The sequence below is a fragment of the Ruditapes philippinarum genome, unplaced genomic scaffold (assembly GCF_026571515.1).
Source record: "Ruditapes philippinarum isolate M1 unplaced genomic scaffold, ASM2657151v2 ctg4547_1_1_1_1, whole genome shotgun sequence".
Classification (NCBI taxonomy): Eukaryota; Metazoa; Mollusca; class Bivalvia; order Venerida; family Veneridae; genus Ruditapes; species Ruditapes philippinarum.
The window spans coordinates 1-19065 of record NW_026858948.1 but is presented as its reverse complement, the minus strand read 5'-3'; the positions used below and the strand labels follow the sequence as shown (position 1 = coordinate 19065).

Here is a 19065-nt window from a genome sequence, read left to right as displayed (position 1 = left end):
GGTTGACTATGTGAAATGTATAAGGCCATTTGTTTATCACCACCATTTCTGATTACTTATGGGATGAAGTTAACAATTGAGTTGCCTGATATAGATATGGTATAGAGCCTGGTCAGACTGCACAGATGGGAAAGACTAATTTCTTTCAGTTCCATTAGGGCAAGGGTTAAAATTTTTGCCTTACATTAGAAATCTTTAACCTTACAGTTTGTAAATGTAAAAATTTAATGTTGTCCTGCAGATGTATCCATTTGTCTACCAGAGTAGTTTTGTCTTCTTTGCACCATTTCCCCTCATAACTTATACCCATAAAGTCAACGGCAGGAGTAAAATTCTCATACAAACTGTGTACATTTGCACAGTTGGAAAAAGTTTCAGTTGAATTTCAAGCTGTAGAAAAGTATAGATATCAAATTTCTTGTCAGTAGATAATATTATTTTTATCTCCAAAATGTTTTGAAGTGCCCTTAAGTTATTCTAATTTTGATGTTTCGATACACAAGATAGAATCACAAGTAGCGGCAGCTTGTCAGATTTTGTTATTATAGTGTATGATAATGACTGCGTGATATACGAGACCTTGACGATACTTGATAGCGTGTAATAAAGTAGGTCCCCCCTCCTTTTATGATAAAAATCGGTTCGGTACCTGTATTTACTATTGTCCCTATTTGCTTATTTTCGGTGTGTGAGATTTCTGATTCTTTATTATGTCTTGGTGCATTGTCATACCTAAAGTGCTATATTTTTGATGGATACCTACAAATATAAAAATTGTGAAAAACCGGCACATATTTATAATCTTTTAGTCTCATTATTGTAGAGTTTATAATTGCCTTTTACAGTGTTAGCGAATTGAGGGGTCACCTTAAGACAGAAATATGTTAGGGTATCTTTAACTCACCCTGGACACCCAAGTAGCAATTGAATACCTATGTTCATTCTAGCACTTCAGTGCAGTCCTGACTAGCTTAAACTTAACTCATTACTGATTATAGTTAGTATTTTGTATGTAAACTATTGACCAAACAATATAAATGATCAGCAGAAAGCTCCATATTATAATTCATAACCTGCGAGTTTCTTATTTGGAGTTGTCTTCCTTCCATTCTTGAACTGTTTATTATCATTTATTTTTCAATGAATTGAATAATTGAAGTCGGTCAGCCAACCCTACAGACTGCGCAGTTGAGCAGACTAGCCTCTCACTATACTGGTGGCAAAGGGTAGTCATTTTTGTTTCCTGTGCAGGTAAAGGTTTAGCTGGGAATTCGATTAATCCGTGTTACTATTGCCTCTACTATTGTAAACATTTAAGCCGCGCCATGACAAAACCAATGTAATGCGGTTGCGACCAGCATGGATCCAGACCAGCCTGCCCATCCGCGCAGTCTGATCAGGATCCATGCTGTTTGCTATCAGTTTCTCTACTTCTTATAGGGTTTGTAAGCGAACAGCATGGATCCTGATCAGACTGCATGGATGCGCAGGCTGGTCTGGATCCATGCTGGTTGCAAACGCATTATGTTGGTTTTGTCATGACACGGCTCATTTTAAATAACAAGTTTATTTTTTGCTATTTGTAGATTATCAAAGTTGAAGATTTTAGAGATTAGAGAAAACCATTTGAAGACATTACCAAAGTCTTTCTCTCGGCTAGTAGAACTGGAGAAACTTGATATAGGACAGAATGAGTTCAGTGAACTGGTAAGGATATAAAAATAGAGATAGTTATTGTCTAAGTACACTTTTAGTAGTGCTCTTGTAACAGCTTGAAATGCTATACAGAGTGGATTTCTGTGTTTGATCATACTAAGAAAGACTTTGTTGCTAGCATTTCAATGTATACACGTATGTAATCTATACGCCTTATAGTAGGGTTGTGATACTAACAGATTCTATTGTCATTTGTATCGTATCTTTATTGATATTTCAGCATTATGGCCTTTAATATAAACAAAAATCATGATTCCAGTAAAACCACTACAAAGTGGTGTTCTTAGAACAATATGCTGTTCTTAAAACTATATAATCATATCAAATTGTTATATTTTGATAGCCCCTTTGGCTTTTGATGGCTGAGGGGTTGCCTTTATTGGTTGAGGCAGAAAAATTGCAACCACCATTTATCTCTGTGTCATTGTAAGAGACAACTAAATGGGTTTTAATAACTGGATTCTATGCATCTCTTAGCTCCAGAAGGTGAGGTGGTTTTGACCCCTGGTGTTGCTTTAAAGTTTGTAGCACCAGAGGCTAGCCAAAATTATCTTTCCTGTTTCTACTCCATATGACATAGACTGTATTTGGTGCCGTAAAACCAAACAAACAAATATATTTTGATAAATGGCCATAAAGCTGAAAAGTCAGTAAAGATACATAAGTGATAATAGAGTCTGTTCATTTCAAACATAGTTACACAACAAAGCAGAAAAGAAAAAACCTGTTCTGGCTCAGATTTAATAAGAAATTTATGTTTGTTGAAAACTCCATACATAGGTTTACAGAAAACTTCCTCATTATTACTCTACTTGTATTTTATGCATGTCACCAATTTATTACAGGAAATAAAAGCACAATATTAAGTTCATGTTCATGAGAATTGTGTAGATTATATTAATAATTTTAATACACACTCAGTAAATGTAAAAGTGGAAGATCTAGTAGGAAATGTTTCGCAGCACCTGTATAAGTAAGGATCCTGGTTGTGGTTTGAAATTATTTTTTGTGTGAGAAAATGTTTCTTGCTTGCTGAAAGAAGATTGTGTTTCTAAAAGATAGTTTTAACTGTAAATGAGCCTTTCTTCAAATATAAAGCCTTGGAGGCACTATAATTGTTACAGTTCAAACCAGCAAGAAATACAGTTGTGTATAATTATGTACGTTTGTCTATTGTTAGTAAACTAATTTTTCAGCCTGATGTTATTGGAAGTTTGTCCAGTTTGTTGGAACTTTGGTGTGATAATAATCAAATACAGTCTATTACTCCAGTAAGTATGTTACAGGAATTTGAAAAACAGTTGTATTTGAAAATGTACATAACTGGCACAGGTTATGTTTTTACTTGACAATTGTTATACTTAGTAGATAACCTGTTATAAAATTGGTGAGTTTACTAGGGAATGTTTAGTTTCAAACTAAAGTGAAGATGACATTACTCTTCATTCAGCAGTCTGATTATTTAGTCACTTGACAATTTAGAAGCCCATTTGATTATTTCATTTGTCATTTGTGAATATATGAGCCCTTTTTCCATTACCCAATTTTGTTACTGTCTACATAGTAAAGAAAAGGAATGGTTTATAAGCAAGTCTATACTATTCAATGTGTATGAGTAATTGTGATTACAAGCACCTTTTATTCCCTATCACTATTAACTATTTAGCAAGCAAGGGCAGATTTAGCAAGGGCAAATTTAGTAAGGGCAGATAACTCAAAAACGAGAACGGTGACCACAATTATCATATTCTAACAACATGCCAAGTTTAAAGAAATTCTATTGAACATTTTTCATTTTGCCTATAATTAATGTCTATAAGAAAACTTCGGAAAACGTTCTTAAAGATAGACTACACTAATCCATAAAATTCTTAACTATTTTGTCTTATTTGAATAAAAGAATTCATAAATTGCATTGGAAGCTGCGCTCCCTATAACAGGTTAAGTAAAGTTAGTCTTGTGTAGAAATTGTCAATATTTTCTCATATCAAATTAGAGCATAGTATATCTTAAATGGAATTCAATTTGTATTATCTTCTGCAACACAAGAATTGCACATTGCACGCAGAGTTCAGAGCTTTGATAACATGTCATTTATTGCAGACAATTGGTAACTTGAAACAACTAATGTTCTTTGATGGTTGCAAGAACTGTCTACAAACTCTGCCATCAGAGATAGAAGGCTGCGTTTCATTGGCTGATCTTCATCTAACAACCAATCAGCTTCAGTCTCTTCCAGATTCTATAGGTGAATTAGGAAATCTTACAACACTGAAGGTGGATGATAATTTACTCACTACTCTACCACAAAACCTAGGAGGGTAAGTCGTTTGTAGCATCTTCTTTTGCAAAATACATTTATGTAAATACAAAGCAAATTGCATGATTACATTGTTACAGTCAAACCTTTGATCAACAAACAACTTAAACCTATAAAGGAAACATGCTACTAAATATCACAATTATACTTTTCTATATACTATTTCAGTACAAAATTACCTTTATTAAAGACCACCTTTCATCAAAGAACCCGTTTCCATTGTTTGATACTTCTCTTATTACATGTATATATTGTTTTAACACATATCCTTAATGGCAACAACAGAGTCTCCCCAAGCAACCAGTGCAGACCTAGATCAGCAGTTAGACCATAGTCTGCATTGTTTATTATTCAATTAGTACATATTTTAAAATTTCCTTAAAAGTAATAAATAGTTTTGTCTAGATTGAAAAATTGACAAGTCCATTTAAAATATTTAGTGATTATTACTGTACTGAATTGCACTTTACATCTTGAGTCATATTGTTTATAATATGAAATTGATATATAATATATTCCAGCTTGTCTGCATTGTCCGAGTTGAACGTTAGTGCAAATAGTTTACAGGAGTTGCCATCAAGTCTCGGACTTCTGAGATATCTACGAACATTATATGCTGATGAAAATGAGTTGAAATTCATTCCTGCAGAGGTAATCATTTTGTTAAAGAGTTCATCTTAATCATTTTGAATTAATTTTTCGAAAATATGAAATCTTCAAAACAAAGTGGTTACAGTAGTGCAGATTTAAAATTCATGCATTATGCAGGTAAACTGACTATATAGCAATATTTTTTTGCTTTTGTTACTGCCTTACATAAAATATGTGTGTGTGATAAAAATATCTATTTATTTATTGATGATTTTGGTTGGTTTTAACTTGGTACTGACACTTTTTTTTTCTTATTCCAAATTTCTTATTTTACTAATAGCTTTTCTTGCTTATGAAGGTCTATTATATATTTAAGGTAAGGAGCCGGCACCTTGATTGAAACACCTCAGTTCTACTTATTAGCTTGATAGTTAACACCAAAAACTTTGTTTGTTAAATTGCTAAATAAAGAATTAGGGTATAAAGTTGCACGGGGTACAATATGAACAACATTAGCCTCCTTACTGCATAATTATATGAGGTCAAACTATAGTACAAGTGAAATGTAAGGTGCCAGTTATAAATATTTAATAATTTATAAGATAGTTTAGGACCTGCTGATATTTTGAAAGGTTATTATTATATTTCACAGCTTGGTAGTTGCAGTGGTATCACAGTGTTGTCTCTACGGAGTAACAAATTGTCCTATATACCGGATGAGATAGGACGTATTCCAAGATTACGTGTTCTCAACTTGAGTGCCAATCAGCTGAGATGTCTTCCCTTTACAATTGTCAAGTGTAAGGAATTACAGGCACTGTGGTTGTCAGAAAATCAGGTATTGCTTTCAGGCTTTTTCCCCAAAAATTTTGAAGAGGTCTTAGCCTTTTCATTTTAGGAAATATAAGGGCAATATTTTGTCAAATTGAGGAAAAAGGGTTGTGACATAATTAAGTAAACCAAAAGTACTTCTGACAGTACTTATATTGTTACATTTATTACAATAGCTGCTGCTTTATCAAAACAATTGTCATAAATTTAATGTGTAGACACTGATCTTTATTATAAAATCCTTTCCTTGAATGGTCTGACTGAAATTGTCAAGAAATTCTCAAGTTTCCTATACATGTAGTATCAATTCCTAATAAAGTCAAGGAAATTTTGAAAATGAAGACAGACTTTTAACATTCTTTTTATGTTTATTACATAGACAAGACCATTGATTACCTACCAATCAGAGCATGAACCAGATACTGGACGTAAGATTCTTACCTGCTACCTCTTGCCACAGAGACCACTTCAGGAGTCAGGTAACCAAAATAAATTTACTTAATTATTATGTCAATAGTTGGTAAAATACAGTATATCATACAAGTGTAAAAGAAATTTTATGAAATACCTTCACTCGTCTATTGCATTATACATAAGTTTTTTGAAGGCTGTGATTTTTAAATGATTCTCTTCATTATTTTCTCTTCCTTATTGGTCTAATTTTTTTTTTTTTATTTAAATAAATAAGTGCTTAATCCTTGATACTTTGAAACAAGACCAGCCAATTGTCACAACATCTGATTGAGTTAAAGACCAGAAAAATTTACAAAATTGTATTGATGTATAAAAATAACTTTTAACAGCTGTCACAAGTCTGTTCAGAAAAAAACACAGCATGTAAATGGTCAAATATTGTGTAAGTTTGTTTATATTTTATCAGGTGATCATGGTGGAGATACTGACAGTTTTCACGCCTCCATGTGGGAGGAAGAAAGACGTAACAGGCAACAAATACATTTTGAGTTTGGTGATGATTCTGATGTTGATGTGAGTGTTGTTATATAAATACTGTTTGTATTGCTGTAATATGTCTCCTAGGATGATTTATTATCTCTTACCACCCAAAAATATTATCATTCATCAGTTTTAGGGATAATTTCAGCTGAATAGCGAACAGTGCAGACCATGATCATATTGCACAAATATGCCTACTAATCTTGGTCTGTACTGGATGTTTGGGTAAATTCATTTGCCACAGTGCGGGTTTTTCTGTTGCTACAATATGGGTTTAGAATTATAGTTACTGATTTTGAATCAACAAATGCTCCATGTAATTTTAAAAAACCAAGAAGAGTTGGATTATGTCACTTAGTAAATTTTTTTCAAGATTGATGGATTTTAGCTCATGCATGATATAATGCACAGAAAACTTTCTAGGGATATTCCTATGCAAGTAAAAGCTTGAAAACTACTATATGAAAATAAAATTTGTATTAAATGTAACTGTGAAAGTATCACGAGGGAGGTTTTGACTTAGAAGTTTAATGTAAAATTTATATTTACTAAATAAATTTTAATCCGGGGCATTTAATAACCATCTAAAGTGTTACTTATAGGTGTGAAATATTTCAAATTTGTCTCAAAGTTTATGAATGGTAATTGTTGGTAATAAGATTATATAACATAATGTTATTAACATTTCACGTACAGGGCAGTTTAATACGTCAACCAACACCATACCCGAAAGAAATGAGGGAGAAAGCTCGGCACCTCAAAAATCTTGCCCTTAGACAACAAATGAGTAATGGATCTAGTGTTAGACAAGGGGAAGATAACCCAGCTTATGAAGAGGTAAATGAAGAGTTACCCCCCTTTCATATATATTTCTTGTCGTAGTATGTGAAACTTTCTCTGTCATATTATTTTCTGTTTTTGCTTAGTTCTGCAATGAAGCTTTCAATGATAATATCTTGTTACATAAATTTAATGAAATTATCCAAAAAAAAGAAACACAAATGAAATGAAATTAGGCAGACTGAATCTTATTTTGATTTGTCTAACAAATTAAAAAGTTAGTAAAACATGTCAAAAAGGATTCATGGTTTTATCAATATCAAAAGCTGAAGGAATATTACTATGTTGATACATGATTTCACAGATTCTTGTTTAAATTCTAATGCAACATGAGATTTATTGATTTTAATTGATTCTGTGAATTTTTCGAAATTCTTTTTATGTAAATGTGAGCATCTAGGTAGGGTGAATCTTAAAGAAAATGAAGTTCTGTAAAGACATTGTACATGCTGTTATATAAATTAATGAGAATTGTTTAAATATTTGTTTTATTTTTGTGAATATTGTTATTTGTTTGTAGAAATTCTTCTTAATACCGGTAGAAATTTTAGAAAATAAATATGTAGAATATATAATGTATTTTAATATACTTTGGTTATGGGTTATTTTGTTGTTAATTTTACTTGATCTTTGAATAGGACACCTTCTATTGGGGGTTTACTTCCCTATAAAAACAAGGTTCAGATTGTGAACTAAAGAAGATATGAATTTCTTATTTGGTTATTAAAAATGTAAAATGTAAAAAAAAAGGTGATAAAATTGAATTTTTTTACATGAACATTTGTAATTCTACATGTTTATGAATTTGGTTTTTGAAGTGGGATTTCTTAATGCCAGTAAACTTAATGTATAAAAAATAGTTTACTTTTAATGTAGATTAACAAAATTTTGTTGTTATTTTAAGTTTTCTGTGATATTTTTTAACAGTTTATTTTTTCGCTTGAAGTGTTAATTATTAAGTTTGCATGCTTACGGCTTATTTTGCTATTATTTCCAGCGGAGAAATAAATCATCGGTGAGCTTTAAATCACTGTTTGTATGCATATATATTGGATGTATACATTTTTATGCCCCCGCCATGTAATGGCCGGTGCATATAGTGTTACCCTGATCCGTCATTCCGTCATTCTGTCATTCCGTCATCATCAGTTTCCGTTCATTATCTTAGTAACGATTGCACACATTCAACTCAAATTTGACAAATGGATATGTCATGAGAAAATACAGGTCAAGTTCGAATTTGGTCATGGTTCGATGATTTTTGGCAGAGTTATGCCCCTTTTACTTTAAAATAATATGAAATTTTCAGTTTCCGCTCATTATCTCCCCAATGGTACAACACATTCAACTCAAACTTGACATATGGATATGTCTTGAGAAAATACAGGTCAAGTTCGAATTTAGTCATATTTCGATGATTTTTGGCAGAGTTATGCCCCTTTTACTTTAAAATAATATGAAATTTTCAGTTTCCGTTCATTATCTCCCCAACGGTACAACACATTCAACTCAAATTTGACATATGGATATGTCGTGAGAAAATACAGGTCAAGTTCGAATTTGGTCATGGTTCAATGATTTTTGGCAGAGTTATGCCCCTTTCACTTTGAAAATAATATGAAATTTTCAGTTTCCGATCATTATCTTCCCAATGGTAAAACACATTCAACTCAAACTTGACATATGGATACGTCACAGGAATGCGCAGGTCAAGTTCAAAGTTGGTCATGGTTCAATGATCTTTGGCAGAGTTATGCCCCTTTCACTTTGAAAATAATATGAAATTTTCAGTTTCTGTTTATTATCTCCCCAACGGTACAACACATTCAACTCAAATTTGACATATGGATATGTTTTTGGAATGCCCAGGCCAAGTTGGAATTTGATCATGGTTCAATGATTTTTGGCAGAGTAATGCCCCTTTCACTTTGAAAATAATATGAAATTTACAGTTTCTGTTCATTATCTACCCAACAACTCAAATTTGACATATGGATATGTCAAAGGAATGGGCAGGTCAAGTTGGAATTTGGTCATGGTTCGATGATTTTTTGGCAGAGTTATGTCCCTTTTACTTTGAAAATAATATAGATACATCGTAGGAATAAGCAGTTTAAGTTTGAATTTGGTCGTGGTTCAATGATTTTGGACAAACTTATCTTTCTTGAATGTTGGAAAAATTTTGAACTTTCAGTTTCAGTGCTGAAATGTATGTAGCCATTATTTTGGCTACAAATATGAAATATGCTATTTTCAAAAGGTTTAGACTGAAAAATTTCAGTGCCTTGAACATTGTATGAAAATGGTTTGTGTTAACATTGAAAAGTTTTAAGGGCTTTGAACTTAAAATGAAAAAAATAATTTGTGCAAACAAATTTGGAACTAAATATTATAACATTTGAAATTTTGGCTGCATGCGGGGGCATCCGTGGCATGATGACACATTTCTAGTCTTTATTATCATATTATATACTTATCATACTTATAACTATTCTTACTCATTTAACCCAGTTATATACAAAAAAACAAAAAACAATAACATTTTTATCTAAGGCAACAGATGTGCCAATGGTCAAAAAGGGGGATATTTAAATCTACAGGCTGAAAAAAACAACCAATTTTAACAGCATTTCAACCAATGATATGGATCACCATTCTATTAAAGATTAAAACCCTGATTAGAGATGAGACTTCCTCTTGAAAAAAATTTCAGCATTTTTTATGCCTGATAAGCAAACAAGTTTATTTATAGAAAACTTGCATTTATGAGCAATTGTTTACATTAAGTCTTAAGATGAAATTTTATTGTTATATATTTGGGTTGTGAGTATGAATTGATATAAATGGAATGTTTATTTTTCTTTAAATTTCAATTTTTCTGTTAGTTAAATGAAGTATTTATTATCAGAGTATAAATAGTAACATAACAAAAGTCATTTATTGATTAAATTTGTTTCAAGGAAAGATCGTCACATGCACTATTTTGAAAATTTAGAATGTTTCAATTCCAAATAGATTGTAACTTTAATATTGTAACTTTATTATTATCATGATTTGTCAATAAAAAGATTAATGAAACAAGTACTGATAATAAATACTGACAGGGAAAAAATGATTTCACAACTTATGATATAATGCATGGGTTATTGATCTTGCAATATTATATTCTAAACCTCTTATATTAACCTCCCTTTTAATTTGCATGCCATTTAAATTTATAACAAAAAGAAAGAATAAAAAGATTGTATCCAACTAGAAGTTTATAGTAGTTTTTGAACATGCCCCATATAGTCTTTAGTATTTTTATTCACCTTGATACTTAAATGTTTTGTTTTGTTTTTTTGTTCTTTGTTGTTATTTTTAAACTTATATTTTAAATTAGTATTTTCCCCATCTCTGGAACAGAAACATTTACGAATTTTGCATATAGAGTAAAAATTTTATGATTGTATATATTATGGTGTTTCATTGAAATTGTTTAAGAGGTAATGATTTAATTAAAAGACATCAATGCAAAAAAAACTTACAGGAGGGTTTTGAGATCTGTTTAAGCTTACAAGAGGGTTTTGAGATCTGTTTAAGATATGTTAATTAATAATGTTGCTTATTACTGAAAATTTTTGAGAATTTCTAAAGGTTCTACGAAGTATGGAAATTTTTTCTGATTTGAACATTTCGATATTGTTTCAATCGTATTAATGTCAAGGAAATACTTACCATATTATGTTACTTTATATTTTGTCAGTTTCTTTTCTCCTTTTACTGATTGTTGAGGTTAAACATGAAATTTAGTTCAAATTCTGCACCACATTTCTTTAAAAAAAAATAAATAAAAAAAACAAAAGATTAAAAAAAAAAACCCTTCTGCACACCTAATTCTGATGTGTTTGTATTTTGAAATAAGAAGAGATTGAGCACAGCCTCTGCTTATGTTGGTTTCTGTATATATTTTCAAGGGAAACTAAAACTACATTATATTACATCAGATCACTGTATATTGAATAGCTTTTTTGTCACTGATCTGCTTCATGTTTGTTATCAGCCTGTTTGTATATGTGTGTTTGTTTGTATTTCTGTATGTAAGCTAACTAACCCGTGTTTGTATTTCCGTCACCTTACATTAGAACATCTCTACACTTAATTAACTCCAAGAAGGTGATGGTTTGATGGACGTTACGTGGGCGAAGCCTGGTTTTCTTGCTGACCTTACACTCTCTATAAATATGACAAGGTACTTCCATGATTTGTCTTCAATTTCAGATACAAAACATGCATCTGTTTTTGGGGGATTTTTTTATTATTATGAAAAGTCAATATACAGGATTGGAGTTATTCTCAAATACGGCATAAGATTTTTATTTGTAGTTTGTTCTAAATCATACTTGAGTGAAATGTGTTAGAAAATTGCCAGTAGTGCCTTTAAAACAATATTGTTTTAGTTTAATATTTAGATATTTCAAGTATCTATGGATTTTTGCATGTGAGAAAGCTATCCAGTTAGGTTACAGAACTAAGGTGCCTGTTTGTGCCTGAAATAATGCACGTAGAGACACCTGAGTTCCTCCTCCAACAGTAAAGCTTGAAAGTTGCCATATGACCTATACTGTGTTGGTGCAATGTAAAACCCAACCAAAATATAAAAGAAAATTCAAGATATTAAGCTAGACCATTATGAACTTAGAACTACAACTTTAATGGATTTTAAATATCAAGATGATTAGATTGAGACCTTACTTGAGTTCAGACTTACTGTTAGTTTAAATTGTTGGCCAGCCTGGACACAGATGATTTCAATTTGCCTGTAGGACTAGGAGAGGATAAACTGTGAAACCATTAACATAATGGCTTTTCCTTGCTTTGAAATTTGAATTTAGTAATCATCAAATACAAAAATTTAGTTACCAACAATAAAAAGCCTGGTCTGTCCTGCACATAAGTACAGACTTACCTTGCTCTGAACTGGTGGCCAAGGCTTAGACATTATTTGTTTTAGCAGTGCAAGGGTTAAAAATAATCAGTGTGGCTTTTTTGCAGAATTATTTATGTATAAACTAACTTTAACCTGATATAGTTTACATGTTTAGAAGTAACAAAAGAGAAACACAAATGTAGATAAAAAAATAGCTTAATGTTATTTAGACTTTTTTATGGCTTAAAAAAAACTAAACTTATGAAATATGATAAATTAGTCATAATGTTTGACACTGTTGATACTTTTCTTTATTAATATCTGGATGATACTAACAATAATCTGTTTGTATTATAGGAAAAGTTGGCGAAAGACAAGGCTCGAATGCTTCAGCGACACTCCCAGTCTTACGAGACTGACGATGATAAACGTTCGCATAAGAAACATGGAAGTCGAGACAACTCTCCGACTGCTTCGGAGCGTAGTACAAGAAAAGGTAATTGTTAAAAAGCGCAGAACAAGTTTATGAGCTGTCCTAAAATTTAAAACATTTTTAATAGGATTGGTCAGTATAATTACTAGTACATGGAAATACTTATTTCTTGTTGTGGATAATGACAAAATTCTACATGTGGATTATTTTGTACTGTTAACATAAGAAAGTTGATGAATCTTGTTGCATTCAAACATTTTTGGTTTATTCCTGGTTATATTGTCAATTTGACATATGTAATATAGAGATACCTTGTACTTTAAATACCAGTTACATATTTATAATGACCTCCATTGTGATTACAAAAAGAAGGAAAAATCTAATATTGAAGACAACAGACGATGGATGATGGTTGTTTTCAAGGGGACCTAGAGTTAGCTTCCCTTGGATCTACACCCAGATATTTCTACAGCTGTTAGTGGGAAAGGGGCGGCATCAAACAAATTCACTTACTGCTCACCTGCAGAACTGTCTCAAAATATAGCTTCTAAGGTAATTGGGTTTAATTTTTTGTTTATTCATGTTTGTTAGGAACCTCTGTGGATAATCTTCTCACCTGTAATTATGGCTGCGCTAGTTGCGGATCAGGGGTTACCTTTAAGGTTGAGGCATCAAGAATTGCAAATCACCGTGATCATAAAAGGCGACTAAAACGGTTTGGGAATTACTGAAATATATTGCATCTATTTGGGCTCCAGCAGGTGAGGTGGTTTTAACCTTTGGTGGTTGCTTTAAAAGTTTGTTAACACCCCGGGTTAGCCAAAATCAGTGCATATGAACCTGAAGTAATGTTGGTGAGCCATAAAACCAAATAAACAAAATAGGTATACATGCCTGTTTAAGTAACTTATTACTTCATATTTCTTTCAATGTGAGGAAGCTATCCACTGGCTTACTGAAAGGGTTGTTTGGTAATACCCTGAAATATTGCACACCCGAATATCTTCCCTCCATAACCTAAAGGCTTTGGAGTGTCGCCAAATATTGTTCCTTGACAGTGTTGGGGAACATAAAAAAACATAAACTAAAAAAACCCTGCCCATCTTAATCTTGGGGTAAATCCCTTCGTTGTAAAGCAATCTTCATGTTGAATGGTTTTAATTCTGCTGTCTGCCTGTGCCAGAAATGAGAATAGTTTGCCAATCTGAGGGACTTCCTTCATTTGGGTTTAGAAAACGAACAAATCTTATTGTATTATGACAGTTATAAGAACAGGCTATTCTTCATCTTAGTGAACGTTTTACCATTAAATTCAATTTTAATGCAGAGAATTGATTTAAATGTGTTTATATAAATAGTTGGCAATGATTACAGAAAAGAAATAGTCAGAATGAAAACACTATTTTTGTAAAAAAAAAAGAAATATGTCATGTCACAAACCCAATTTATGAAATCATAATTAAAAATCTCCATATTTTGCAGTAACAGACAATCCTAGAAGCCCATGGCTTCACATGGAAATCACCCCAGATTCCTTCAAGGCAACGTAGAATGCGAGGATTCGATTCTGATTACAGGTTAAGAAGTGAAACCAAGAGCTTTTCAAATTCCGCCAACAACAACAACAAATGTACCAAAAGACTTAACGACAATTATAGTGAAATAGTGCCAGTGACCGACCAAAAAGGTCGTTAGACGCGACGGTTGTATTCTAAGTGACCTTGGCAAGGATAAATTCACAAAAGGGTCAATGGGTGGCTGCATATCATGAAACTAGTGCCCTGTTTGATTAATAGGAATTTATAGTAATCCGAAAATAATTCAAATTGACTCGTAGTTTTTACGTATGACCGAACCAGCAGGGTTTTTCCACCAACCAAGTCTCATTCTCAATCTCGCATTAGTTGAAACAGTAAGAAATGACGAACTGTATGAACAAACACCATGGCCGACCCGAGTTTAAGTCATTACCCCATCCTTCCTCTTTCCTAGTCCTTTACAAAAAGAAAACATTGTCGATCAATCAACACCATTGACAAAACCTAATCCAACGAGGAGTAATTTATAAAAAAGTAAATGATAGCTCCGAGTTTGAGTTAATTAAAAAGAATTTGTTTAATTGCCCAGGATCAACCCCATTTAAGAAATGATGGAATATATTGATCCTGAAAACAGATATATGGTGAGATATGATAATTTTATGTCCATCTTTTTAACCATTTTACCTGCTGACTTTGTATTATGGTTGAGCTTGTTTTTGATAGATTTTGATATCAAGATGGCATTGATGATACATTATTTTTACTGCTACTTTTGTAGCAAAACAAATTTTGAAATTAATTTAAAAATGATGATTGAAATAATAAAACTTGTCAATGAGTTGTGTTGAAAATCAATCCCAGATTTTGGTATTATGTAACAAAATGTTAGAAAATTTTAGCTAATAAATCTCTAAATGTTAAATTAGAATGATTGTTTAGACATTTTGATCTTCATTGAAGGACAGAAAATGGTTTTTGATTTAAATTTCATTCCCTATACTATTATAAGCTTGAGAAAAAGGGAAAACTATTGTTTCCCTTTTTCCAGTCAAACCCTACTTTTTTTAAAAATTTTTTGTACAACAAAGGTTACTCCAAAATTTTTGAAAAGGGAAAGGGTTTTAAACTTCCCCACAACCGGGCTACCCCTAAACATGCAAGTCAAAAATGTTTTGGATAGTGAAATTTCAATCTGGGAGTCCGAAACCCGCTTAGTGGAAAATTCCAAAAAACCCCGATTTTGTATTAAATTGAAAATTTTGGGGAGCCAAAAAAAGTTCCCTAAGGGAACTCTGTTCTATTTTCTTAACCCTTTCACTGCCCCTAAGGGGCGGCCCTTTTGCCGTCCCCTTTAAATTTTCGGCGTATTTGCCAAAAAAGGAATGGTTTTTTGCCTTTTTTTTAAAAATAATAAAAAATTTAAATAATAATAAAAAAATAAAAGAAAATTAACCATGGGCCCAATAATTATTATTAAAACTAGCAAGATTTGGAAAAATATTATAATAATTATTAATAAATACTAATAACAAATAATAAAATAACTAAATTAAAATAAATATAGTAATTTCTTAGAAACCCTCTTGGTAAATAGGTGGATCAATTTTAAAACAATTTAACCCCTCCTGGCAGCGAAAGGTTTTAAGTGTTCACACACATATTTTATTTTCTTCTCTGCATATAAAAATTATAGTCAGCAAAGTTTTTTAACAATGTTAACATTAAATTCAATTTTGCAGCCAAATACTTCTGTGCAAAATCTCCAGGGATCCAATAGAGATTGATAGCAGGCCAGTACCAAAACCTTACAAAACCTGCCCCGCCATTATCCCTCAATCACCAGGGCAACGAAAAACTACCACAAAACACCAAACATAGGGAACTTCGCCTTACGACGGTGTTATCAATGTAATGATTCGAGCAAACCAGGGGGAATTCTCCAATGAAGGACTTTTCAAACCAAACGGCAATGCCAGATATTAAAGGGGAATTTCTAGAGACCAGTAACACATCTTTAAATAGGTCAAGGTCACAAGCTGAATGGGTAGAAATAGTGACCTTGACAATGGAAAGAATGTATAGAAAATAGTGACAATTACAGTAGGAGTTACTATGGCTGATACATGTGACAAAGTGAGTTCGCCGGACCATCAACGTCGGACAGTGCTAACGTGTCAAGAACGTTTATAGTGCTCACAACCAAAAGGTGAAAACGTCACATCAGCCGTCATCAAAAACGGATTCTTGGGGTAACTATAGTTACCCATGGAACAGAAACACTAGGTGAACATCCACCAAAGTGAAACCTGAGATAACTCGCTTAAACAGGTGTACAGGAAAGACGTGGGTCGCGGAAATTCTCCTTTAGATTATATTCATGATCCAAACGGAGGAATTTTTTGACAGATAACGATCATTCTTTCCCCGTGAACCAAACAACCCTGTACATATACCAAACTAGGTCGATGAGGATAGCTATGTATAAAATGATGAACCACCAACATCTCAAGTAATCTAGTTCTACTGATAGTGGATACGGGCATAAATTTATTTGAAAAAAATGCTCGAGACGCAGAGATTCTCAGGGTAAGCATTCTAATTTGACATGTAGCTTTTACTTGTTCTTGTAACTTCCTTTCTAAATAAATATCAATTCACCTATAAATGTTATTTAAATTAAATGTTTGTCATATATAATGAAGAAAATCCTAGAATAAACAAAAATGTTAAATTTAATTTTGGTTAAAAAAAAGAATTGGGTAATAAGTAAAGTAAACCTCTGGAGTTAAATGAACAATGTCGGGTTGTTATAACATAGACAAATAAAGCAAAAAACAAATCACAATTTAAAAATATACAAATATTAATTTTTTTCTTAAATTGTTGAATTCTTGATAGAGTGCTTCATTGTCGTCCATATTACCAACATATGATTGATAACTTCCCTGTTTTTTTGTTAGAAAATTCATAATGTCCTTAGTAATTTGTTTTGGTATTTGGGGAAATTTTTTGTAAAAACAGAACTTCACTAATTTTTGGAGATTATCCTTTAGTTTAACATTTTTATTGCCCATTTTTTACATGTTTACAAAAATACATACAAATAAAAGTTATATATCAAAATCAAATGGGTTTGGGCAACAAGTTCTTCCACAACATTAAGATTTAAAGCCCTTCCCGAATTATCCTTTGGTGAGAATAAAGTCTTTGTTTTTTGGCCAGGGGAAAACTCATAATTTCTTCTTTTAGAAATGAGCTTATACAGTTTTCTCATTCAATTAATTCCTATCATCAATGGCATGATTTCAGTAGACAAAAAAACTTCTAAGATATTTTAGAAGAATATTTGTACCATTAATAATTATTATGTCATAAATATGAGCTGCGTCACAACAAACCAACATAGTGCGTTTGCGACCAGCATGGACCCAGATCAGGATCCATGCTGTTCGCTATCAGTTTCTCTACTTGTAATAGAGTTTTTGGTAAAGCGAAAAAGGGATGGATTCCTGGTTGGCGGGCGCAGGGGGGTCTGGATCCATTTTTGGTCCAAACCATTTCGTTGTTTTTGTGTGACACACGGAATTATTTTGTTTGTTTTCAGGAAAAACCTAAAAGGATCCCATCTCCGTCACTTTAAATTCAGATTTCTAAACTTCCTCCTCCCACCGGGATGGTGCTGGTATTTGGGGGCACCTCTTTTTTGGTGATACAGATTACCGGCGCGTCTTCAGGGCAGCCACTAATTTGTAGGGGTAAAATTTAGAATGGGCTTTGTAACATCATTTACAAACTTGGCCAACTGAAAATAGGGAGGTCATGTTAAGAACCTGGGTATGAGACCCCGAACTTTTAAAAAGGCTTTTAATGTTTTTTTTAAAATTTACAATTGTTTTCATAAATTTTTGGTATAAGCGATTTTTTTCCAGAAAACATTTTTAAGTTAGTTATTTATTAAGCTAGTGGTTTTTTTCCTATCAAAGTAAATGCGTGCGTTTAAGTAGAAACAGTTATGAAAGAATTTTGTCCCTTGTTTCAAATTCATAATTTTCTAAAAGAGCTTTTTATTCAATAATGTGTTGTTGAAACGGGGATTTTTGTTTGTATCCTTTTTTCTTTTCGATACATTTTTTCTGTAAAAATATGAAGTTTATTCGCCACCTTTTATTTTGTTAATGCCTGATTTGAAGTAGTAGTTCAAATGTAAAATTGCCAGGGGAAGCCTCTTCTTGGGTCGGTGGACTTCAACACTGAAGTGTACCGATTGTGTCTGAAATAATTGCACTGGGACACATGAATTTTTTTCCTCTTCTGTCGTCATATGAATTTTTAAAGTTGCTGATTTTGCTAAGATCCGGCAACCAAACTCAGATGTTAAAGGGTCAATTATAAACTACAAGTGTTTTTCTCATGTTTAATTTAACAAATCATTTCTTAGATTTGACCCAAACTCAGTCGATGGAGGCTTTTGCCGTTCTTGAAGGGAAGAAAAAACCCCAACTAACTGCCAGGCTGAAAAGGGTTTTTATTTTTCTTATACCCCCACTTTGGGTGGCCACAATTAGCTCAATCTCATAGTCCCAAACCTATACCCGCTATATGTTTTTTTTTCCAGCCCAAAAAAATCTTTCCCCATTAAAATTAAAAACCCTTACCAAAATTTTTTTTTCTTTTCTAACCTTTTTTGTATTCAAATTTATTTTTCCCTTTACAAAATTTAAAAATGGGGAAAAAGTTTAAAAGTTCCCAAAATTTCCCTTAAACATTCTCATAAAAATTTCCATTTGTATGGAACCCGGTTTTTTTAAAATTTTGGGGAAGAGAAAATTGGAAATTTAAAGCAAAAGGGTGCCCAGTATAAAATTAAAATGAATTAACTCCTACCCCCCTGAAGTAACATCCCGTATTTGGAATTGGGGAATTTAGAGTG

At 32.3% G+C, this 19065-nt stretch overlaps 1 protein-coding gene across 1 annotated transcript in view; it reads left to right on the top strand.

Annotated features, from left to right (window-relative positions):
* Positions 1-14144, top strand: part of LOC132754754 (leucine-rich repeat-containing protein 7-like) — a 42074-nt gene extending 27930 nt beyond the window's left edge. Inside the window, exons 6-16 of the mRNA XM_060745442.1 lie at positions 1587-1707; positions 2913-2987; positions 3820-4037; positions 4558-4687; positions 5280-5465; positions 5838-5937; positions 6339-6445; positions 7109-7249; positions 7773-7790; positions 12519-12657; positions 14077-14144. Of these exons, the coding sequence (XP_060601425.1) occupies positions 1587-1707; positions 2913-2987; positions 3820-4037; positions 4558-4687; positions 5280-5465; positions 5838-5937; positions 6339-6445; positions 7109-7249; positions 7773-7790; positions 12519-12657; positions 14077-14144 (1303 nt within the window). The remainder of the gene's footprint in view (positions 1-1586; positions 1708-2912; positions 2988-3819; positions 4038-4557; positions 4688-5279; positions 5466-5837; positions 5938-6338; positions 6446-7108; positions 7250-7772; positions 7791-12518; positions 12658-14076) is intronic.
* Positions 14145-19065: the final 4921 nt, after the last annotated feature.